Genomic DNA, 25,273 nt, shown 5'->3' with positions numbered 1-25,273 from the left:
GTATTTGCCAGAGCGATTTGCCTTTCTGAGTTCTTTAAAGCTAGTGGTTAACAATAATGCACGTCTGAAGACACAGGAAGTGTATTTTTAAAAAATCTGCTCTTGAAATAAAAGTCTGCCTGTGAGGCCAGTAAATCTTACTCCAATGTATTTAACTATCATTTAGCTGTTTATCCATGTGATCAGGCAAACCTTGATGGTAGCCAACTGGACCTCTGCAATAAAAGGATTTTTACCTATTTGAATGACCAAGACTGAATTTTAACCCTTTTGCTCCCTGCTGTGCACTTTCACAAAGCTCATCCTTGTCCATTCAGACCATTCTGAAAGCTATAACATTTGTATTATGATTGTAAAACATACACGTAAAGTTCAGAACACCTTGAAAATTGTGATCGTTATGATACCATCCAGGGGCCAGTTCTTGCTTGCCTTATCTGTGCACATAACCCTATCAAAATCAATGGGACTGTTTAATCAATAAGGAGAGCAGGATTTGGCACTGCTGTTAAAATAAAATAATAAACAGTGGCTACATAACCCCTGGAAGAATTTTTTTCTGTTTATAAGCTTTGTGTATTAAAACTATTTCATTTAATTACAGCCTGTCTGAGTACAAAAACAAAATTTGTATGCAAGGGTTGAAATAGATATGGGGATGGTATGGCTGCTCTCAGAAAGGGGAATGAAGGAAGAGTTAGCTAATGAAGTCAATTGGAAACTGGATTATTGACAACATTTCTCATACCATATTATTTATTTTATCCGCTTCTATAGAGCCTACCACCGTGGCAAGAACATAGAATCTTGAAGTCCAGCATGAACCTTGCCTTAGGGACCTCTATAAATATTAATACATAATATTGTGGTGGCTGTACTATAAATCACATGACATGATGAAAAGAAATGGAGGAAATAGTTGGTAAAACTTGTCATCAGTATGTATGTGTTCAACTCTGCACCTAATATGATATGACAGGAGCTTATATAAAATGAGTTTCAGCAACAAGTCTCTCATACCTGAGCCTTTCTCATTATACTCTTTTACCTTGAACTATAGTTACTTCTTGTTATTTTCATTCCCTAGAGCGCAGTACCTCACAGTCAAATTTAAATCCACATTCTGTTTAGAATCCCAGGACCTGATACTGATCTTATTCATCTCTGTTTTACACTAGGGTGAATCCATCAGGCCTGTTCTGATCTCACTTACACCCGTTTCGCCCCAGTGAAAATAAAGCTACATTGATTTGAGTGTAGCTACTCTTGACTTACCCTAGTGTAAATGAGATTCCCATGCAGGCCCTGCTGGGCTTATTCTGATCCTGTGGAAAAAGTTGATTTCTCTGACTGGGGCACTTCAGTTTTCCTTGGGTTCAGGACCGTATCATCTTTGGAATGCTAAAATCAGCCACCCTGAAGTTCACAGGGAAGGGTGAGTGGTAACGAATCCGTGCAAATATCCTCAAACTCTGTCCCCCTGTTTAGAATACGAGGATTGCCCTGCTATTCGCGGCTCCTTCCAAAACATCTGTAATTACAAGCAGCTGAAAGGTTTTCTCTCTGTTTTGCAGTCCTGGTACCTGGGATAAAAGTCACAGCTTCCCATCACCCACCGGACAGACCACCTGACTCCTTCCCAACTCTGTAACATGGAAGCAGCAGCAACACAGTGCAGTTACTTCACGTCAGTGGAAGGAGAGATGAACAGATATCGACAGCAAACAACTAGTACATGGAAATGGCAAATGTTATGGTCAATGGCAAAGGCCATAACTTTTTTGAGATTTTTTTTTAGACACCTTCGGGACTGTTGTGATTTCTCATATGGTGCTGGAAATGGTTGGGCTTTGTAATTTTTGAAGTGTTTCATTGGTAGTGTAAGTATTAGGTGACACTGGGTAGGACTAGCCTCTGCTGCTGCTTACTGACTCGCTGTTGTAACACACTTTCCATATGGAGCCTAACTGTTTTACAGCATTTTCATTGATTTTTTTTTCCCATGCAGGTGTGAGACTTCTTGAGAAATCATGAAACACACTTAACCTGTAACTTTTATAGTAGCTGAATTCTGCAATATAGAAACGTACGGGACAGACATAGGGCATGTTTTTCTGTAACGGATTGGGAAAAAATGCAGTTTTTTGTTTTGTTGGGGTTTTTTTTACAGTCGGATACAGTTAGATACATAACATGAAAAATCTGAGCATTTTCAACAGGTTTTTTTCCACTCAAGTTGCAGAGTGATTTAAAACATCACACTACTACTATTCACAAAAAGAAAAAAAAAAGAAAAAAAAGAAAAAAGTTTGAAATGCTGCACTTACATAACATTTTTTCAACAATTTTCAACAATGACACAAAAATTCATGCAGAAATGGGGAAGTTGGTCTGTTTTGACAGAAACTGACAGGAATCAAAACAATCGAATTTTGAATTGAGTAAAGTGCAATTTCATTGGATAGCTAAATATCTTTGTAAGATAGAGATTGTTGAAAATTCTATTTTTGTTTTCCAAGTCCTTCCACCCCAGGACTCTAAAGTATTGGGGTAAAAAACAGCCTTGCAAGAAAAAGGGGAGCTATTTTTGCTTTTTATGTTTTTTATTGTTAAACTTGTATCCCTTTAAAACTGAAGGAAAATTTAAAAAAAAAAATCTAATGGTGCTTTTACCACAATATGTTAACTACATTAAATGCTAATTAATCATTTTCTGTTATCAAAGCACATAACTAAAATTAAATCATAATATCTGTTAATTTTATAAGCTAAAAGTCACTATAATGGATTATGCCAATTCTGACAAATTTTACGTCTTTCTGGCAATATAGGGTTTATCAGTTCTCAGACACCTTGGGAATCATGTAGAACGGTCCAGAAATTAAAACACCTTTGTGTCCCTGAACTGGTACTTTTTCTGGACTAAAAAGAAAACAATACAGAAACGAATGCTGATGTGACAACTTACGCCAGTTCAAAGCAAGGGCACTTGCTGAAAAAAAAATAAAAAAAAGTTTGGACCCCAAACGTCCTGTATCTTATGTACAAAAAAAAAAAGAAAAAAAGAAAAAAAAAAGAGTGCAAGTGATTTTTCCTATCAGACAGCGGAGCATCCCTTTGCTTCACATGTGACTTTAAGAAGGTTTCCTATACTATACATATATATACGTTCTGGTTGGCACGTCCAGCTAATCAGAGAAAGTCTCTGCATGTTCTAGTGTTAGTAACTAATTTTTATATAGTTAATGTAGGGTAAAGTAGAGTGCATTAAGACACAATATTGTAATCCCTATTCCAGGCACTTGCCTTTAAACTATGTTTGTACGGCCCTTCAGAAGGGTTTCTACTACTGTCCTATACAATCAAGTAACTGAAATTCTTGGGAAGACACTTTGCTCCTCATCTTTTCCCTGAAACAATGTTTTTTTTTCTTAATTTGCACGAAACAAAAAAAACACAAAAACAAAAAATTCCATATCAATGTGCCTTGCCCTGGATAGCGATTATTTGTGGAATTGTTGCACATGTTCCTATATTGAAAGGGGTTTTTCCCTAGTCAAGCATTTGGAGACACTTTTTGTAAATGTGACTTTTATGTCAGCCATTGTCAGTTTCAACATCTAGAATTAAATAGAATGTTAGTTGTTCCGCAGATAGGAGTAGTGTTTATTGTCCTGTATGGTCAGTGGCAGTGCTATTCTGAGATCTGTAGATGCTAGATTATCAGTATTTTTGGATGTTGCTGCATTTTACATTTTATTTGGAGTCTTCCTTTTGTTTTGTTTTTCCCAGATATATGAAAATATGCAATACCTGCTTATATCATGTAGAAAGCTTAGCAATTATTAATTTTTCTTTTAATTTTTTTTATTTGACCAAAGTTGGTGCTGCACTTGACGCAGTGTGTTTTAGGTGTTTGTCTTTGTACTTATGTGATTTTGAATGCACATGCAGGAAGGGCTCTTCTTAGAGAAGCAGTCAAACTGTGAAGCACTAAGCTGAACCCTGCTTCAAGCAATTTTTGTTTTACAATTGTTCCTTTCACAAGCAAGCCTTAAAAAAAAACAAAAAAAAAAACCTTCCTTTTTCTTCAGATCCCACACCCATTTTTATTAGCAGACTGCAATCAAGCCACATTCAACAAAAGTATATAATGCCCATTTTTATATGCACGTTTTTAAACTTCCAAGTTCTGAAAATTGTTTACTGGTTATTCTCTATTTAAGGAAAAAAATAAAATGTTTTGGATTTTCATATGTGTCTGATAAGTGGTTGAGTAGTCATTTTGCTCTGTTGTATTGTGTGATTGTTAGTATATGGTATCACATCCTCTAGCCAGCATCCTTTGCCTTCCCTATAGCACTTAGCTGGGCATTACTTTATTAAGACATATGTGCACTAAAAAAAATAATAATAAAATTTAAAAAAAAGCAGCTTTCAGTGCTTCACAGTGAAGGGAAAAAAGCCTAGACAAACATTTTGTCAGAACCTTGCTATAAGCCAAGGTATTACCAGTAAATTGGTTGTATATACAATAAAATTGCACCCTTTTTTAAACAAAACAAACTTAAGCAATAGTTTGGGCAGTTAGTTGTTTTTAGTGAGCATGTTGTAGTCATGGCTGCAAAGAGAGAGAATTAAACTGCCCACTCAGAAGATATGTAATTTGTATGTTGTATAGTTTTATTGATTACACTGATTTATTCTACCCTATTTTATAATGCAGGACTTTTGTAATGTTGTTTAAATGAGGACAAATTTCTGTCAAATTAGCTTAGTGGAATTTCTGATTGTTCGTTATAAAGGCAGCATTCATAGAATTGCTTTTTTTTCCCTTTGGGAACTGGATTTAAGTTAAAAACTTTCCTGTTTCCGTTTTGTATGTATTTAAATACAGTTATTTTTCTTCTCTCAGTGGTATAGCATATTCCTATGCTTGAGAAGTGTAGGCTACTGAAGAACCATTGTAAATGGACAGTACAGGTATGCTGTATTTTTGAAGGTATTTTGTCGCATTAAGTTTGATGACGCTAAAGTTAGGGAATTCTGATCAGAATTGCAGAAAAAAATGTTTTAAAGGCTTTAAAACATTAGGTAGGCGGTCAAGGGTGTTAATCAACAGTGGTTGTAAAGTATTAAACACACTAAATTACATTTTTGTTCACCTTATTACAATGCAGAAAACACAGCAGTTCAGTTCTGTTCAGGTACGGAGAACAAACAGTTTTTTATTCCTCAAAGTAAAGCAAAGACTGGAGTTCTGAGCAAGACAGCTGCTCGGGGTGTGCAGCCTACAATAAAGAAAACATGCAAGATTCAGGCGGACGGTGTTGGTCCCTAATTCAGAATCCGATTACATTTCCTTCCCCTTTTAAATTGTTTTATTAGTTTGTTAAAAAATAATGCAACCAACTTTTTTTCCCTCTCCACCTCATCTCTGGAAATTTTGTCAGACACAAATATTGACCCATACTCAATTCCTTCCTCGCCCACCCCATTCCCAAATTTAAAGGTTTAAAAATCTCTTGTCATGAATTGCCTCCACGAGTTCATTGCTCTCTTTTTGAACTAGGGCACTTGCTTTTGTTGTGCTGTGCACCCCAGCAATGCCATTCTTTATTCCTCGTCCTTTATCATAAAACATACGGGCTACAGTTAGGCAGCCATGGCATACTTTGTCTCCGCTCTTTATTCCCCCCTCATCCCTCCTCTATTGAGGTTGAAGGGTAAAGGAAACACAAACTTTCCTCAACTCCGCAGTATTCAGTCAGCCCACAGGAATATGCAAAATCTCTCTAACTTTGTTTTTCTTTCACTATTTGTTTTTGTTCCATATATTTTGCAGCTTCGTAGTAACAGTGTTATAAAATATTTACTGTACAAAAAAAAACTACAAAAAACCCAGATACATAGCCTAAAATAGTATTTTTTTTCCCCTTGTGGTGATTTTTTAAAAAAGAATGTCAGTTAATATTGTACTTTGCATTGTGTCTCTGGAAATATCTTCTTCTTTTCTTTTTTTTTTTTTAAGAAGGCCTCCATCGAACAAAATTAAACACAACCGGCATGATAATGTAAGGAGAGCTTCAATGGCACCTAGAAACGAAACAAACAAATCTCATGAGATCTGGTGGAGGAAGGTCTCATGAAGTGAACACTGCCTGCTAGGCAGGATTTTCATCAAATCAGTCTTGCAGTGCCAATTTTGTCTTGAAGTCAATGCATGTATTACTGTTTGACAGTAAACCCGGCTATGCCATCATCAAGTCCAAGGCTGTGCAATAGTCTAATTAGTATCGAGTACATTTTCCTTTTATTTTTTCCAATAAAATAGCAGTGGGATGAAAATTGCTTTGATATATAGCAGGTAACATTGAAGCTATTCCATAGCACTTAACTGTAGTGAATACTGTGTCACCAATTCTGAAATCAATTTAATGTTTAATGCAAATCCATTACATGGTGCTATTACAGGCTGGCAAAATGATTTACAAATATGTGACAACTTGGGCTCAATTCACTCTGCTTTCCAACAATGTAAATGCATAGCAGTGTTTATCTGCATGAGAACTATGCACTAATCTATCTGAAAAAAAAAAAAGAATATATCAACTTTGGTATCTACTTTCCGTTTACTTAAATCCTTGCCTTTTTGGTCATTGTTATAATGCCAGCTTTAGGACAGAAAGAAGTATAAGAAAACCAGCATAATACCTGATATATTAAAATGTAGTGCCTGTGAAATCTGTATTATATTGCTCTTCTGAAGTAAGATTTTTTCTACACCGGTAGCCTTCGCTGTCTGTCAGAACCTTCTGATATAGGTGATGTAAAATAACCGTACAATATTAATGCATGCTATTCCATAATGCTTAGTGAGCTGTATGAATATTACTCAAAGTTATGTTAGTCTTTTTTTCTGACTTGGTTCTTGTCAGATAGGTTTAAAGATATTTCACTGAGAACGCAAATTCTGTCTTTTCTTGATTTGGGGTGTTTTCAGTATTTTGGAGGTATACATTTACTTAAATTCAGTATTACTTGTGTTGTTTTTTTTTCTTTTTCCTAGAGGGCAGGCATGGGTATTAAGACCAGAAATCCGTGCCTGGTAAGATGTTTGTCTCAAAAGCTACCATAAGAATTCCAAGAGAACATATGTATAAAGTTTAAATTTAAAGGATAGCTCTCAAACCCATAATTGAGACTTAGCTGATGTTGAAAGCGCTTTCTGAATGGGCAGTGTTTAACCATGTACCCATGCTTGACCCTTTTTCACATCAGACCTCATCATCTAAAAGGAAAAATCCTTACAAAAAAGAGAGAGAGAAAGAAAAAGAAAAAAAAGAAAAATCTCATGTGGCTGTTTAGTTTCAATATTTTTCCTTCAAACAAAACTCTGTACAAACTTTGGGCCAGATTCATAAAAGACCATTTGCTATTAACACGGGATTTCGGTGTACTTTTCTCATCCAAATCTAAGAACACTGTCTTTCCAAGTATATGCTTCAGCAAGACCCTCTTCCCTGTGCACAAGCACCCACCTGCCTTTTATGCCTCCTGAGGGCTACGCACCCCATAACGGGAGCAGAATCAATCAGAAAAAGGGGCCATGGCAGGGGACAGAATGTCATATCCAACACCTGAAATAGAGAAGAATTTTAAAAGGAAAGGGGAATGTAGAGGAGGGGACAGCTCCATGCTGCACTCTGGCCATTACATGGGCTTTATACATTTACGTGTGATGTTCCTTGATTACAAAAAGAATTAGTCTGTTCCAGAGGTAGGCAAATTATGGCACATGTGCTGAAGGCGGCACACGAGCTGATTTTCAGTGGCACTCTACGCCCAGGTCCTGGCCACCGGTCCAGTGGGCTCTGTATTTTAATTTAATTTTAAATGAAGCTTATTAAACATTTTAAAAACCTTATTTACTTTACATACAACAATAGTTTAGTTATATATTATAGACTTATAGAAAGAGACCTTCTAAAAACATTAAAATGTATGACTGGCTCGCAAAACCTTAAATTAGAGTGAATAAATGAAGACTTGGCACACCACTTCTGAAAGGTTGCTGACCCCTGGTCTGTTCCATAGCAGAATATGCTAGGTGTGCTACCTCTGATTTCCACAGAGACCATTCATAAAGGAAAACACTCATATACAGTGTAAACTTCTGTATTTTTTACAATGGATTTTTAGGAAGACTGTTTTCCACTTAATCTGTACTTTTGCTAAAGAGTGAAGAAAACAATGTTCTTTACCCAAATCTCCCCTCTCCTCCTCCTTTCTACAAATTAGTAAATTTTTTTAGAAAGAAGAAAGGCAAATAAGGTTCATTTTAGAGTTGTGTGGTAGGTGAACAATTTCCCAGCTGTAAACTCTCATCCTTTACCCCTGTTTTGTTACTTTCGTAGAAATGCAGAGTAAATAGTGGTTACTGATACCATACAGTGAAGGTTTACAAAATTTTTTGCTGTGGACATACAATCAATGGGCAATCCCCATTCTGCACCTGTATTGGGTTTCTTCCCACAGTTAAGCATTCGCCTAGCTCCTCTGATCCTTGTCCACTCAAGTTCCTCATTTTAATTTTCAGTTTGCTGGACAAAACACTTCTAATGGACGTGTGAAAGATCTGCTGAAAAATCACTTAGTACCCGTGTTAATACCACGTTGTCTTCATGGTTTTGAGTCGAGCCCCTTGTACCTCTCGTATACTTGTATTGACTCTCATAGCTACCATTTTAGTTTTACTGTGTTCTGTGAAAAAGAATTGTAATTGGTTGAGAATCACTGTGGGCATCCATTCTTATTCAACTAAATCTCTGCAGGTTTTTTGAGCTGGTGTGGATTAGTTTAACTCTTGTATTCAACCATTAGTGCTACCACCTTCTCACATTACAATACAATTACTGGAAGCAAGTACTGCATTTCCTATGCAACAAAAAAAGGAAAATAAAAAATTGCTAATGCTAACAAACGGTGTTGTTATTTACTTTGTGCTGTGCCCTTTGCGTTTATGGGGCCATGGTAATTATTGCCTGTTAAAACATGACTTTAATATCAAGGTATGTAACGCAGCTCTTTGGGCCAGCTTCGTGCCTTTTATCTGGTTCCACTTCATTAGCTAGTCCCCAGTCGTGGACTTTCAGTTGAATTGACTCGTAAATAAGTATGTAACAAACTATATTTTCTCAGTTCTGTGGATGTCCCATTTACAAACATTATGGATCACTCTTCAATGAACACTTGAAGGTTACATCATTCGAAATAAATATATAGCCAGCCTACAAAAAAGAGGGGATACTTCTTGCTGACATGAACAGAGAAGATGCATTAATTTTGAAAACATTAGGGCTTGTCTTAAGGTCACCCTTAAGTACACTGATATGCAACTTAAGGTCACAAAGTACCAACTTGCACTCTGGTCCTTAGCATTTGAACTAAATTTTTAGTGCTTTGCTAAATACAGATATTTTATGCAGATATCTGGAGTTATACTATAAATGAGATACCCATGAATGTAAAGCTTATGTGAAGATAGACCAGAGAGACTGTTTTTCATAATTATAAGTGTTCTACTATATAGGACACAGTTTTTTAAATAATGTAACCATTTTTTAAATTTACCATTGACAAAAGTAACTGTTTGCAGTTGAGTAGCAGGTACTTCCTCATACACTTCTAGGTAAAAGTTTGTGCTGAGTATCCCACTAGATTAAACCTGTTGTATATCTCTTATGTTTGGCATCGTAATAATAGGAGATACTTGCTACCTCTGAAATACACTGCAGCTGTCTAAAGCAACACAGATATACAGGTGTAATGTGAATTCCTATATATGGTTTTGAGGGAAATATTTTTTTTTCTAATAAATGTTTTTCTACACACACAAAGCTCTTGTACTTTTTTCTTAAATATATATATTCTTTATCTGTCTTTATCTATCTATCTATATTAATATATACAGGAACATGAAAGTCTTTGGCTATTAGTTGTAGCTGGAGTAGGTTTGATGTAACCGTTCCTTAGTACTCTCGTCTTGTATCTGTTTCATGTGCGGCAACACTGGGCCAAATTCTGCTCTTGATTACATCCGGTCAAAATCTGGAGCTACTTCAGTGATGTACTGCAATAAGAAAAGACCCACCAGCTCACCTAGGATTCAGCTAAAATCAATGGATATATTCCAGTTTTACATCATGGTAATTGAGGGTACGTCTTCACAGCAACTACAAATTCATGGCTGGCCCATGCCAGCAGACTTGGGCTCGCAGGGCTCAGGCTGTGGGAGCTGTTTCACTGCTGTCCGTACTTCTGGGCCTGGCCTGGAGCCCAAGCACTGGAAACTTCCCATCCTGTAGGGTCCTAGAGTCCGGGCTCCAGCCCAAACCCGAAAGTCTACACAGCAGTGATACAACTCCCACAGCCCAGTCCCTGTGAACCCAAATTGGTACAAGCCAGATGAGGGTTTTTGTTTGCTGTGTAGAAATACCTTATAAGCACACTTGGGCCCTTTAGATTTGATTTTTCTCTCACATCAGTATAAGACAAGAGTAGTTACAATGAAGTCATTCAAATTAAATGAGAATTAAACCGATGTGCAAGAGGAGAATCAGGCCCATTCCATCCAATTACACCCTTAGTTAAGGCCATGTGTTATTTCACATATAAACTATCATTTAAAATACTTGAACAAATTTTTGTCTCCAACTCACACCCACCTTCAAGTTTGTTCGATTTTTTCACATAGCTGAGTAATAATTTGCATAGAATTAACTCTTTACGTCCCATTTTCCTCCTGAATGACCATGTAACCGATCGATTTTTTTTTTTTTAAATCCATCACCTAGACTTATCTTTCAGGCTAAAAAAAAATGGGTGGAGAGTGAGAACTTGACAAATACACCAAGAAGATCCAAACTGGCAAATTCTCCTCTTCCACGAATCCCAGAAAAGTCACCTAAATTAAAGGTGAACTTGGGACCTTCTCCAACTCTCTCTGTTGGAAGCTATGAAGTCTCTGGTAGCCATTTGCAATTGAATAATCCAGTTCATCAACAGTAAAAAGATAATTATATTTACTTCATAAAGTGAAACCAGCCCAGGAAAAGCTAGGAAGGTTTAGCTAGTCAAGAAAATCTGCCCTGCAATATGTTAGACCATTGGAACACAGGTAGGTGTTCTCTTCTGCCTATTTCAACATTTTTACTAAGTAGGTGTAGTCAAATGACCACATTTCAGAATTTCTATAAATCCATCATTTCACAAATATACTAGTTTTTAGAGCTGGTAAAATTTTTTGTATCAGACATTGAATTTTCCACACACAAAACATGGTTGAAAATTCAAAATTTCTTGTAGAAAATTCAATTTTGGTAGCCAAAAAAAAAAAACACCACCCCACTGATTTTTTAAAATACAATTTGTATCCAGAATGTTTGGTTATTTTTATACCAGCTTGTCATAACCTTAGTCCCAAATCTGGACCTTAGCGTCCAAAATATGGGGGTTAGCATGAAAACCTCCAAGCTTAGTTACCAGCTTGGACCTGGTACTTGCTGCCACCACCCAAAAAATTAGAGTGTTTTGGGGCACTCTGGTCCCCCTGAAAAACCTTCCCTGGGGACCCCAAGACCCAAATCCCTTGAGTCTCACAACAAAGGGAAATAATCCTTTTTCCCTTCCCCCCCTCCAGGTGCTCCTGGAGAGATACACAGACACAAGCTCTGTGAATCCAAACAGAGTGACTTGCCCTCTCCGTTTCCAATCCTGGAAACAAAAGTACTTTCCTATTCCCCCCAGAGGGAATGCAAAATCAGGCTAGCAAATCCAACCCACACACAGATCTCCCCTGATTTCTTCCTCCCACCAATTCCCTGGTGAATACAGATTCAATTTCCCTGAAGTAAAGAAAAACTCCAACAGGTCTTAAAAGAAAGCTTTATAAAAAAAAAGGAAAGAAAAAATACAAATGGTCTCTCTGTATTAAGATGATACAATACAGGGCAATTTCTTAAAAGAATATTGAATAAACAGCCTTATTCAAAAAGAATACAAATCAAAGCACTCCAGCACTTATATTCATGCAAATACCAAAGAAAAGAAACCATATAACTTACTATCTGATCTCTTGGTCCTTACACTTAGAAACAAAAGATTAGAAAATAGAAACTACTTCTCCAAAGCTCAGAGAAAGCAGGCAGACAGAAAACAAAGACCCCAGACACACAATTCCCTCCACCCAAAGTTGAAAAAATCCGGTTTCCTGATTGGTCCTCTGGTCAGGTGCTCCAGGTGAAAGAGACATTAACCCTTAGCTATCTGTTTATGACACAGCTTTACTCAGTTTCTGTAAATAGAGATATGTAGTGTTTGGGTAAATGAGTTCACTATCTCAGTTAATTTCCTCGTGCATGGGTAACCACATCAAAAAAGGCTCCAGCCACAGCAGAGATGTTTGCTGGTGGTTTCAGCAGTGAGGCCAGTGATGGGCCACAGAGACTGACATACTATCTGATCCCTGGACGTGGTCCCGCAATACAGGTCAGATTTGAGACATATTGGCAGGGCAGTATAAGGAGCCTTGCGTTGCCATGGGCCCTGCAGAATTTGCTCTATAGATAACCAGATGGCTTCTACTTGACACGATGTGAGTGTGGTACTTTCGGCAGCACTATTTTTACACACATACACAAATAGATATAAAAGATTAATGTAAAATTAAAACAAAATTTAACTAAATGTCAAAGGGCAAAAGTCTGTCTTGACCCCATATTCATCCCTGACCCCTTTGAAATCTAGTTTCTGCTGTCTCCGGTCAATTGAAAGTGCTCTCACTAATGTTACTCATTAACTCTTTTTTTCCTTTTTGGTCACGCCCTCCTCACTTGCTGCCTTTGCATCTGACTGCACTTTCTTGACTCTCCTGCCTCTTACAGAATCATGTGTTAGTATTACTATTTATTAGAATGCCCAGACTGTACAAACACAAAAGAAAACATGATCCCTGTCCTGATGGGCTTACATCCAAAAAAGCACACATTGAACACACAGATGGCCGGTAGGGGAAAGAGGACCATCAGGGAAGTATGGTGTCCTGTCCAGATGGTCCAGATTGGCCATCTCCTGCTAATACAAAGTTTTAATGATGGTATATCTAGGTGTAGCGGTGCGAAGCCGGGACTCAACCCTCCTTGAAGGCAGGGGGGCGCCACACCAGCTTACTGCATTCCGTTGGCCTGGGGCCTGCCCCTTGCTTTGGGGCTGGGTGGCCGCCCACTGTCACTTAGGGCTGAGACGCTCTGCTGCAGGGCTGAGCAAACAGGCACAGTTAGCAGGTGGCTCCGGCCCTTTGTTGCAGGGCTGAGCAGACAGGCAAACAGTTAACAGGGGGCTCAGGCCCTTTGTTGCAGGGCTGAGCAAACAGGCAAACAGTTAACAGGGGGCTCAGGCCCTTTGTTGCAGGGCTGAGCAGACAGGCAAACAGTTAACAGGGGGCTCAGGCCCTTTGTTGCAGGGCTGAGCAAACAGGCAAACAGTTAACAGGTGGCTTAGGCCCTTTGTTGCAGGGCTGAGCAGACAAGCAGTTCAGGTGCAGAAAGCCCGGGCCCTGCCCCAGGGTGGGGCAACAAGCAACCCAGGGCCCAGGCCCTTCAGGAGGGGTTGAGCCGACACACACCAGGAATGGCCTGTTCAGGCCAGGAAGAGGGGGAGTCTGCCACCCTTGAAGGGGTGTGAGGGGGAACGCAGCCCTCCCACTCCACTGCGTTCCAGCCCGGGGCTCTAGTAGCGGTCAACACCGCTGACGATCAGTGGGGGTCCTGACCGAAACACACTGACATCGGCTCAGGTGAGTCTGCAGCCTGACTGGAGTCGGCTGCCCCCGGGCCACTTCCAACCTCCCCCTCGCTGGGTACCTGCCATCCGCCGGCGTCATCCGGTGGGTCCCAGACCATGGGTTCCTCAGGATACTGGGCGTCGGGAGGTCCAGTCCACTCCTCTGGGGATTGGGCATCGGGAGGTCCAGTCCACTCCTCTGGGGATTGGGCATCGGGAGGTCCAGTCCACTCCTCTGGGGATTGGGCATCGGGACGTCCAGTCCACTCCTCTGGGTACTGAGCATCGGGACGTCCAGTCCACTCCTCTGGGTACGGGGTGTCGGGAGGCTCCGACAGCTCCTCCGAAGGTCAGGCCAGTACTCCTCTGGGTATCGAGCACAGGGCAGGTCAGGCCAACACGCCTCTGGGTACCGAGCACGGGGTAGGCTGGGCCCAGCGGGAGCTCAGGCCCCAGCATCTGCCTTCTATGGCAGCCTCCTCTCAACTGAGCGCTGGGCTGGACTTTTATACTTCCTGTCCCACCTCTTGACTTCCGGGGGGTGGGGACAGGCGGCGGCGGCCTTGGACTTCCTGTCCCGCCCCTTGACTTCCAGGGGGCGGGGACAGGCGGCGGTAGCTCCGCCTGTTGCCGCCCCTGTTCTGGCCTGTTCCTCTCAGGCGTGGCGGGGAGTGAGGCCCCCTTGCTACACTAGGTCATGATATAACTGGGATGAGGAGACGGAAACGACCTTGCAGGCCAGCATATATGTAAGCATGTCATGGAGGCAAGTGCTGAGAAGGTTGTTGGAGATGCAGACAATCAACAAGCAAAGGCTGGTGTTTTTGGCGGTGTAGAATGGAGAGTGAAAATAGGGGAGATTGAATAAGATCCGAGTTCCGCAGCACCGTGGAGGCAAGGACAAGATGGTTGAACCTAATGTGGAAGAGGGGAGATTGAAAGAGGGAAGTGACAAGGTCAAGCCAATAGACAAGGAAGATGCTCTTAATGGTAGTATTTTGTATTGACTGAAGTAGTGAGAAGAAAGGGGTATGGGTAGGAGGTGTGAGAAAAGGGAGAGCTAGTTAGGATGGAAGCTAATGAGGACCTGAATGAGAGTCCTGGGTGTTGTGATAGAAAGAAAAAAGATGAAAAAGAGGCAGAATTTGGACCTGGCTGGTATGTATGAGGCAAGGGAGAGCCCATGATAACCTGGGTTATGAGATGGAACTGGTAGAAAAATGTGAAATTGTTTCCATGTCACAGTATTCAAAATGGAAATGGTTTTGGTTTTGGGTGGAGGGGGGGTTTGAAAATATTTAGTACCTCGTTTTTCAAAAACTTTTGAAAATTTTCGACTTGGATTTATTTTAATTCTGAAAGTCCAAATTTGTAATGTTATCCCTTCCTCTGTTTTAGTTCCTTTTCCCCCCACTAAGAACAATGACATAAGTGGTATCCAGAGTTGCTTTGTTTGGTGGGTTTTGGGGGGGAGGGGGGTTCTCACGTTTTCCTCTTTTTTCTCTTTGCAATTCTGTAACTTTGCTAAAGCTGAGGACATTTTGGGAAAGTTAGAATGGCAAAAGAAAAGAGAAAATTAAGGAGGGGGGGAGGAGGGGAAAGCCCTATGCATCATTCATTCTTTAATTCAGTGGTAGTGCCTTAAGGATGTCACCAACCTGACCAACTACACTTACAAACATTTTTGGTAATAAAAGACCATATTTTTCCATTGGAAAAACGTATCAAACAAAAAACTGTTAACAAGCTCTCATTATGGGCCCGTGTGATAGGGAGGAAGATGAGATTGGCAACAATGGCAGAGAATCAGGGGGTGGGGGAGACATAAGGCATTGCATTTGGACAATTTTGAATATAATTCAATGGTGAGATGTGAAGAGATGTCAGCCAGTGCCGGGTGGGAAAAGACAAGTCAAGAGTAGCCAGGTGCATTTGAGAGTCACCTGGCTAGAGCTTGTAGCTGAAACCATATGTGTGACAATAGGGCAAAGGAAAGTACCTTAGGGTCATACACAAATAACAGGATAGAGGTGGAAGATCTGGCAAAAGACTCTGAAGGAAAAGTAAAAGGGGCTGGAAGAAAGCCAGGGGAGGACGGTATTGTGAAAGCACAGGGAGGACAAGATGATCAGCAGTGCCAAAAGCAGCGGAGAGGTCAAGGATGATGAGGATGAAATAGGGGCCAAGAAGAGATCACTAGTTGGTGCCAGAATCAGGGAAGACATAAAGGTGGCTTACACCCAAGGTCTGTGTGAGCTCAGCATGGTCAGCTGTGTCTTGTATACCTACAGCTCATTAATCATTATTATTATTATTATTTATTATTATTCAAATGCTCTTCATTGTTAAGAAACTTTGAAGCATTGGATACTGCCGTCAAGGAAGTCACTAACCTGAACAACCTATATGCCCATTGGCAAAGGCAATATTCTTGCATTTTGGTCTTCTGTATATAGTGCAGGCAGGGCTTACAGTCATTCCCTTTGTTCATACAGAGTAAAAATAATTCAACAAACCCTCCAGCCAGAGGAGGATCAGCCACAAGCCCACCCCATCTACCACCTACAATGTGGCCAACTGCAGTGAGGCCAGGAACGTGCCTACTATGCAGAGCAGTTCAACCAGTGACAAGTGGGCTTTGGTGCACATCGGAACAGACTCCATTGTTGAATTTGCATCTCCACCCACATGCAGTCACACAGTTCCAACCTCACCAGTGCATCCAGGGATGAGACAAACACTACAGAATAGGGGTCACAGTCTATTATCAATTGGGGCAACTGTTTGTCCCAACGGCAGACCACACCATAGGTGTCTACTCCCATGAGCCTCAATTATTTCATGGGCCTACTCATTAGCTTAATTTTAAGCACATGCATAAGTGCTTTACAGGATCAGAGCCAGGATGTTCAACACCTTGTAGGTGCAAGCCCTAACAGTATCTAAGTCTGAATAGAAATACCTTGCAAAGTGCTATATGTGATTGAAAAACATTCATGGAACACTACAGTTAGGTCACAGTGTGGACATGGTGTCCAATGCGATAGCTAAATGCAGAGTCACAAGATAATTTATATGTGTTTTACAGACATAAGGTCTGGTCATTAAAATGCCCTCTGATGGCTCTGGCCTAAAAGTCTCATGAAGGATGTATTCGGGTTTTCTCTTGAAGTCTTGTGTGTAGAGAGTAGGAACAGGACTCTTCCCTAGAAATGGTGTTAAAATGCACCAGCATTCTTGGTATTCCTCCACTGTGCATCTTACATGCTGAGAGGAATTGATATGCTCTCATTAAGCTATGTGAAAGATATGCAGTAAATATGCCAAAGATCATGACTGGATCCCTAAAGTAAAGTAATGCTCCCTTGACAGGTCAGTTCTGCTGTAGGCATTATCTACGCTAAGAAATGTAGCTCCATTGGTGGCAGAATGGTAGTACTGCATCATATTCAGTGGAGCTACTCTCAGCAGGGTTAGAAGACAGCGTGTTTAAAATGCTGACACCCACATGGAGCCCTGTTTACATTCATGCTCTCACTGGTACAGCTGAAATAGTGAAAGCAGTGGTGGGATATTTTTTGCCAAGTTAAGGCCATGATGCCGGAATTACAGTTCAATAGCCTCTGATATTCGGAAGGTCAGCTTAGGTGACCATAATGGTCCCTTCTGGCCTTAACATCTATGGAAACTTAAAGAGAAAAAGCCCATATGTACAAACAGTCTTGGCAAGTCACAGGATGGAGAGTCCGAGATCTACCACTCTACATGAACTTGATCAAGTCATTTAACCTCTCTGCACTCTCAATTTCCTTATCACTCAGAATGGTGATAATCGGATTTGTCTACCTTGGGGCTAAATTAATGCTTGTAAAGCTCATTGATATTGTTGAATGGAAGGTGCACATTATTATTCTGACTAAAATGGCTCCACTAGGACTGAAAGGTACACTAGAAGGATACAGAATACAGAGAGCACAATGGGGGGTCCCATTGATTAACAGCAAATATTAGCCAAGTGTAAACTACCCACAATCACAAATGGCCTTAGGTAAAGACAATATGTACCAGTGTATATTATTGTCTGTAAAAATTAAGCATTCTACTGTTTCATTTAGTGGTGCAGCCTCTATTACAGGCTCACATGGTAAGTTGAAATACTGACATGCTATGTTTAAGCCAATGTTGTCATAGCCCAATACTCCTAAGCAGCTGCCAGTCCTCGGCACATTCAAGCATGGCTTTGGCTCCAGAACCAATTTTTTTATATTTCTATGCACGGAGGAGAGGTTTCCATAATACATTCTGCTACTACATGTGGCTGAAACTAAGAGAAACAATAGAACCTGTTTACAGACAGATTTATATGAGCAGTATCCCATCAAAACATGTACTTTACTTTGCATAGATCACACACACACACACATACACACACACACACACACACACACACACAGTACTTTAATTTGCATAGATTACACACACACAGAGACACACTGTACTTTACTTGCATCGATTACACACACACAATGTACTTCACATAGATTTTACACACACACACACACACACAAAATGTACTTTACTTTGTATAGATTACACACACACACATGTTCTACAAGGCAGCATATTACAGCACAGTTTTTGAAAGATGGTAGCTGAAACAGAAATTTGTTTGGAAGTCATTAAAAAAATTAACTTAGCAAAGAATTTAAGACTGGCAGTGGCACTAAGAATATTTTTACCTAGCATATTTTTTCATTGAGTTCAACCCCATTGAACTCATCCAGGTTGCACTTTACTAAAACAAAAAGAGATTTTAACCTCTTTAATTGCCATAGGTTTTTGCAATGTGCAAAGTGGGTTTTAATGTGCATTTGCTGTAAACAAAAGGAACATTCTAAGACCATTTCCCATTTTAATGTTTTCTCACATAACACCATCAGGTTTGATTCTCTGCGATAACAGAAGCATATTCTGAAAACTAAAGGAATGGGAGGCTACATTCAAACTTGAAACATGTCACTCCTATAACGAGGTTGCGTTTGTTAGTGAGTTAGTGGCTAGTGAAATTTCAGACGGAAAGTTGACTGTGGTGTACTTATGTCAAATGTCAACATTCTAGGCAATCTAGTCTCTTTTCTAATGCAGACTATGCCAAATTGCTTTTGTACTGATGATATATAATCTTCAGAAATTTTCAATCTTCTTTCAGGCTTATTGTTATTACAATGATATCCTCAAGGGATTACTTATATGTCATGAAACAACAGCTTTTTAAATTCATGTTATGGGCTGATCTAGCTATTTAATCTTTTCCTTAAATGTAAATGTTGCTGATGATAAAGAAGGGGAAAGCATTATTAAGGCAGTGGGTTAGTCTAATGTCTTTTATCCGCCAAAGACAAGCCATGACTGGAAATATTTATTGGTTCAATACTTCAGCAACATGGTATTAATTGCCGCTGAGTGTTTTGATAGGTAGTTAGCACAAGGGTATTAATGAAAATAGCACCACTTCATTTTAAAATTAACTACTTGGCCATTCAGCAACATGAGCTGATAAATTATGGCAATAAATTTGTGACTGAGATTTATGTAATCGTAACTCACTCTCAGGCCTGTGGGCATCCTCGGATGAGACTATGTGCGAAGTAACAGAAGGAACGCTATGCTACGGTTCTCAAAGCAGCCATACTTTTAGGCTCCTTTACAATGTCTCCCCTTCCTTACACCACAGAATGGATCACAGCTCTCCATACTGCGTCATAGAGCCTAATATGTTGCAGCTGTTCAGGCACAGTAGTTACCATAGACAGGCTTATTTTAAAAAGGCTAAAGGTGGTGAAATCCCTTTTGGCCATCTCATGACGTGCAGTGTGTGAAATTGCTGCCATTTGGCTGGGAAATTTGATTTTTAAGTGTGTTTGTGCAAGTATAGCCAGTCTTTATAGTGGCGGTTGCAGCATTGACTTTGGGATAACAATGCATCAACAGAGAAAGGTGTCTCCCTTCTCAAACCAGGCGTATTCCAAAATCAGTTGGCAGGCTCTGAGGCCCAGATCTTGAAAGGTATTCAGGCATCTATATCCCATGGGCATTAGATGCCTAAATACCTTTAATAATATGGATCTGACTGACTTCAGTAGGCTTTGGATCAGGCCCATCCTGATCATAGAGTCTCAGTCCTGTGGCAGATGTAGAGGAGTTAGAATATATTTGTTAATATTAAACACTGGCCAGAATGTTCAGGGTGGGCAGTTAAATTTAGTTAGGCAACTAAGAGAGCTGATTTTCAGAGGCGCATCAAGCACGCCCACTGAAATGAGCAGCAGCTGGCTGTGCAGTCATCACTTCTAAAATCAGCTCGCTGAGAATGAGGTGTCTAAATGGATTTTAGGTGCTTCAAGCCTGAAACTGTTGGCCCTAGTCGTCGTCACTCTGTGGCTTATTTAAAGAGGACGTGGTCTGGTGGAAATGTGAGAAAAAAGCTGCATTCAGAGAGAATATCTCTGGTAACAGCTGCTCTCAAATAATTTCTCTGAAGTTCACTTTCCCCTTATTACTAAGATGTTTGCATGCAACCCCAGCTTGTTGCTTCTCAGGAGCCCATCCTCTCCAGGTGCTCATTCCCATCCTGCAGTCATCATCCTCTGTAGCAGGATAGGTAGTTGCTGTAGAAGGAAATCCTACCATCCACAGAGGGTGCTGGGTGTAACAGAACGTATGTGTTTCCCCTTGGGGTTGGAGTTAGACTAGGGCTCTGCCATTCTTGTAAAATACACTATCCTGGTCTGCATGCTGGCATTATGTAAACAACATCCACTTGTGCTCCGTGTCCCTCTACTGGAGTCTGGGCCACATATACAGATTGAGGAGCCTGCTACAATTTATGGCATCAGAGCTTGGTCCTTGAGCTCAAGGAGGAAAGGCTCATGCTTTAAGATTATTATTACTGTTGCATCTAGGAGCCCTAGTCATAGACCAGGACCCCACTGTGCTAGGTGCTGTACAGACATAGAATAAAAAGATGGTCCCTGCCCCCAAGGAGCTCGCAATCTAATTATTAGATAAGTGACAACAGCTGAATACAGACAGAAGGGGGTGGGAACAAGTAAACAGTAGAGGTCACAGCACGCTACCAGCCCAACTGTTGTCAAGCTTTTTTGTAGCCATCATGGCAAAGGAGAATTGTGAGGCGGGATTTAAAGCTGGATAATGAGGTAGCTTTGCAGATGTTTGTGGGAGTGCCTTCCAAGTGTGAAGGGACACAGGGGGGAAAGCACAAAGGGGTTGGCAAATGTAACAAGTGGGTAATGGAAGCTGGCATCATGGCGAGAGGAGAGGTTGCTAGTGAATGAGAGAGGATAGGTGGGGTCAGGGATAGGTTGCGAAGGGCGTTGGAAGTGAACATGGACAGAGCCAGGGGAGTCAGTGGAATGCTGCAGAGAGAGGGGTGACATGGCCAAAGCAATGGGCTAGGAGACGGATCTTGGCAGCAGCATTCTGAATGGATATGAGTGGTGCAAGATTGCTTTTGTCAAGGCCTGAGAGAAGGATGCTGCCAGGCTCAGGCCAACAATCCAGCCAGGGGCACAGCATTACAACTGCAGGTGATCTTGGATGGTTAGGTCAGTGGATGCACAGTTCTATAGTCACCAGCCATCCCCAGGTGAAGGGAGGGAAAGACACTGGTTCTTGGTGCTCCTTCAGCACTGGGGTTACATAGTGGCTGTGGAGTAGCTCCACTGCCACTGTCCTCCCTCAGGCCCTCTGATCTCTTCAACATGTAACTCAGTGACTCTGCCCAAGAGGACTGGAGTTGCCCCACAGAGAGTCCCAAACAGAGGACAATAGCTTCTTTGGGAAAATAAAATACAAGAGGAACTATAGCTGAGAAACAAAGACCTTGTTAACATGCCACTAAAAGAAATGAGACAGCAGAGAGTTGTTCCCAAGCAGAAAGCTTCTTAAAGTTTTCCATGGGAGGCAGGTGCACTCTGAGCACCTTTATGGGAGCTCGGTTTTAAAAGATGTGGGACTGCAAATGTCTTTTTTTAATTTTAATATTGAAAAATGCCCCATCTTGTGGCAGGCCTTAGGGTGAACTGAGCACTCCTACTTCCTGACATTTAATGGAGCTCAGATAAACTGCACAGGAGACTAGTTTTTGAGAGGGATAAACCTGGCCACCTGCTTCCAATGCAATCCTAGCTGCCCACTGATCTCTTGTTGGCCCCAGAGTAGGTTGCACACCTCATCATCTTGGCCGGTGAAAAGCAGGCTGTCTTGATATGGAAGAAGGGAGGTTAGCAAAAAGAGTATTGGGAATGAGGGAAGTTAAATGGTGATCCAGCAAAGGAAAGGCTCATTCTTGGAAATCCCGGAAACATGGTGAAATAAATAAGCATCCCGTAAGATAGTTTTGGAAAAGGTCTTCTAGGCCACCAGTGTTTTCACCCAAAGTGTGAGGCGCACCTCCTTGTGGAGGCAGGAAGGATTAACTGATGAGACTTAGACAGACTTTTCCATTGTTCTTTAGAATTCCAACTTTAATTTTTTAGAAAGGCTGCGTGTAGCTGCTAGGGTGACAAAGGAAACTTTCATACATAACTTGAGTGTAAGTGATGCAGAGATATCTTTCTGAGTTTGGCGAGAAACTGCCCTGCTCATTTCAACAGGTGCAAACTCAGATGCCAATGATATTTTAAATGTCAATATTGTTAACGAAAGGAAAGGGAGCATCATATTATGTGCATCTGGGTCAGAATTTACCAACGTGGTCAGAGCACAAAGCACTATCCACGGGAGAATGGAAGGTGTATATACATTTAAGTGGGTAGGCTTTTAACAATACCTGGCAAGAAGCATGGGGAAAAAGTGTACAACTTTTCCAATTTTCCAACATCTGGAAAATCTAGGACAGTGCAATTAAGAACTACTGAGGACTGATTTTCTTGTGACTAAAGAAAGGCTCATCACTCCTACCGAGCTTGGCTGATATTGCATTCCATCTATTGTTCTTCTTCCAAGAGTCCAAAGCAATTCACTGCTGTGCTCCAAATTATATCCAAAAACCTTCCCTTTTTTATTTTCAAACCAATGAATCATCTCTGCAAACAGAAAATGGTTTGTCTGGCAACAGAAGGCTTTGGGATTTTCCAAAGGCACCCAACATGTACCAGCCCCAACAAATGGCAACACCTTAGGCGAATCATATCATGCTGGATACTTTTTTTAGCTATTTGCATTTGTTCCAAACTCTTACTCTGCTTCACAGCTTTCTGCTGCCTCATGATGTATTGAGACATAAACTGTCCATATTTACCTTCAACCTGCAAACGTGGCCTGACTGTTAATGCAACAAAAATTCACAGGCTTTGCAAGGAAAAGCTCATACTGTTGGGTTGCGCTTTGACTTTTGTGAATAGAGATGAACCACATGGTAACCTCCATGCCAGTTGGCTATGTGACGCTATAAACTTCTTGCATGGCTGAAGGGAATGGCAAAACATCAAGCCACAGCTGATTATGAATTTACAGTACTTGGACTGAAGATGTTAGTGCTACCGTGTTATTAGTGTTTATTTTCTTGATTTCTTTTTTAAATGTAACAAGCTTGTGGAATAAATATTATCTGGGTGGCTTCCGTCTCTCCTTTTCATGATATACCTGTTTAATAGAAGTATGTAGGTGGCTGTTAGATTTGGTGTGTTGCCATTTTCCTGTAGCACATATCTTGCAAGTTGTGAGCTTTTATTTTTAGACGTGTTTATGATGATCATGTTCTAGCATTGCTATAGCTCCTTTTATGCAAGGGGGCTTTACAATGTCTACAAAGAAGGATTATGATACAAATTTTTCTCTTAGGCATTTTAAAATCCTCTGTCACAAGGGCATGTCCCCCCATTCCAACATGCTTTGCCTTGTATTGAAGGGAAGCCAATTCTGGGATGAAATATGGTACCTGTTTAACAATGCACAGCAACAGCACTCCTCATGAATAACATCTACCACAGCCTGTGAAAATTACAGCAGAAATGTAGGATGGGAGAATGGTATTACCTAGGTGAAGATTTGGTAGAGACAGTTACAAAAATGTCACATTTCCACAAAAAATTGTGTCATTTTTTTACTAGCTCTGGAATTGTGGTTAAACACTGGGGCTACTACCCTACTGTTATAACACATGATGAGCTTTACAGTGGTTGCCTGTATTGGGGGACGGCACCTTGCTTGGTCATTTCTCCACTACTGAATCCTGCTAACATCGATACCTACACCAATACATAAAGCACCCAAGTGTTCCACGCAGGCATTCCATCCAAGTACCAACTCAGGGTGATTGGTTACCTTGGGGAGTGTGGGATCTGATGAGCTCACAGTTTGAAGTGGTCTGACTGTTCTGACGTCACTGTATAGATAATTTTAATAATATTTTCAAGAGAAGACTTCCAGTTTGAGTGGCTACAGTAGAACTCTCATTTAATGATGCAATAATGCTGTTGATTTCAGCAGAGTTACACTGGTATAAAATTGGAATAACACAGTGGTGAATAAGGCCTCTAGAGTGTGATCTGTAATATGATCATTTGGGTGTTTTTCTACTAATCTTTAATTGATTGTTTATTTGTTTGTGCTCAACAGTCAATCACAAAAAAATCCCTGGATGACAGGAGTTCAGATTTGAATCACAGGAGTGACTGGACAAAAGATGCACATTTGGGGCCTAATCTTACAAAGTTCTAAGCACCTCCAGTGAAAGGGCCGAGCACTCCCAAATCTCTTTGAAGTCAAAGGGTGTTAAGAGCACTCAGCACCTTACAAGATCAATGTACATTACATTTATTCCTTCTCCAGGTCTCTTGAAATGACCTTGTGATGGCTTCCCAAGATTCTTCAAGACATACTTGTCATCTCCTGCTGTTTAGACTGTGAATATTGTCAACAAACCAAAGAGGAAAAATACATATTTATTCAGAAGTCAAAGAGCCAGGTGTAAACTGTCAGAGGTGCCCCATGAATAAATCTGCAGTCACCAGTACTCAGACATTCCACGGGTGAGGTTTAGAGGAGTCAATTTCCTGTGTAACTTTCATGAAAATCATACTCTCATGGGATATAAAGTCATTCATGAACAAAGCCCCTTAATTTACATCTTTTTGACAAAGCCAGATTAATCTCTGAAGAAATGAATGGCAACTTATTGCCTTAGGCTGCAAAGAAATTGGAAAATGTTCCTATAAATGTTGTTCGTACTCTGTAGTACCTGTCTGCAGATTGCATTATCCAGCCCTATTAGAATGAAAAGGATGCTGTCAACTACTTTGTTTTACAGAGTTTAATTTTTGTTCTTTCTGCTGTTTGTTGTTACCCTCATAGGAACTTGAAAATACAATGCATTTTTCCCCTACTAATCATGTCTCTTTTCATTTGA

General features: G+C 40.5%; 1 protein-coding gene across 6 annotated transcripts in view; it reads left to right on the top strand.

Annotated features, from left to right (window-relative positions):
* NFIA (nuclear factor I A) overlaps positions 1-6,340 on the top strand; it is a 305,892-nt gene extending 299,552 nt beyond the window's left edge. For all 6 annotated transcript variants that reach the window (XM_030572277.1, XM_030572278.1, XM_030572276.1 and 3 more), the window contains one exon: positions 1,575-6,340. In XM_030572277.1, the coding sequence (XP_030428137.1) occupies positions 1,575-1,592 (18 nt within the window). In that variant the 3' untranslated portion in view covers positions 1,593-6,340. The remainder of the gene's footprint in view (positions 1-1,574) is intronic.
* The last annotated feature ends 18,933 nt before the right edge of the window (positions 6,341-25,273 follow it).

Source organism: Gopherus evgoodei, chromosome 8 (assembly GCF_007399415.2).
Source record: "Gopherus evgoodei ecotype Sinaloan lineage chromosome 8, rGopEvg1_v1.p, whole genome shotgun sequence".
In the NCBI taxonomy this organism is placed as follows: Eukaryota; Metazoa; Chordata; order Testudines; family Testudinidae; genus Gopherus; species Gopherus evgoodei.
Note: the sequence above shows the minus strand (reverse complement) of the source record. Positions and strands in the feature narration are given on the sequence as shown.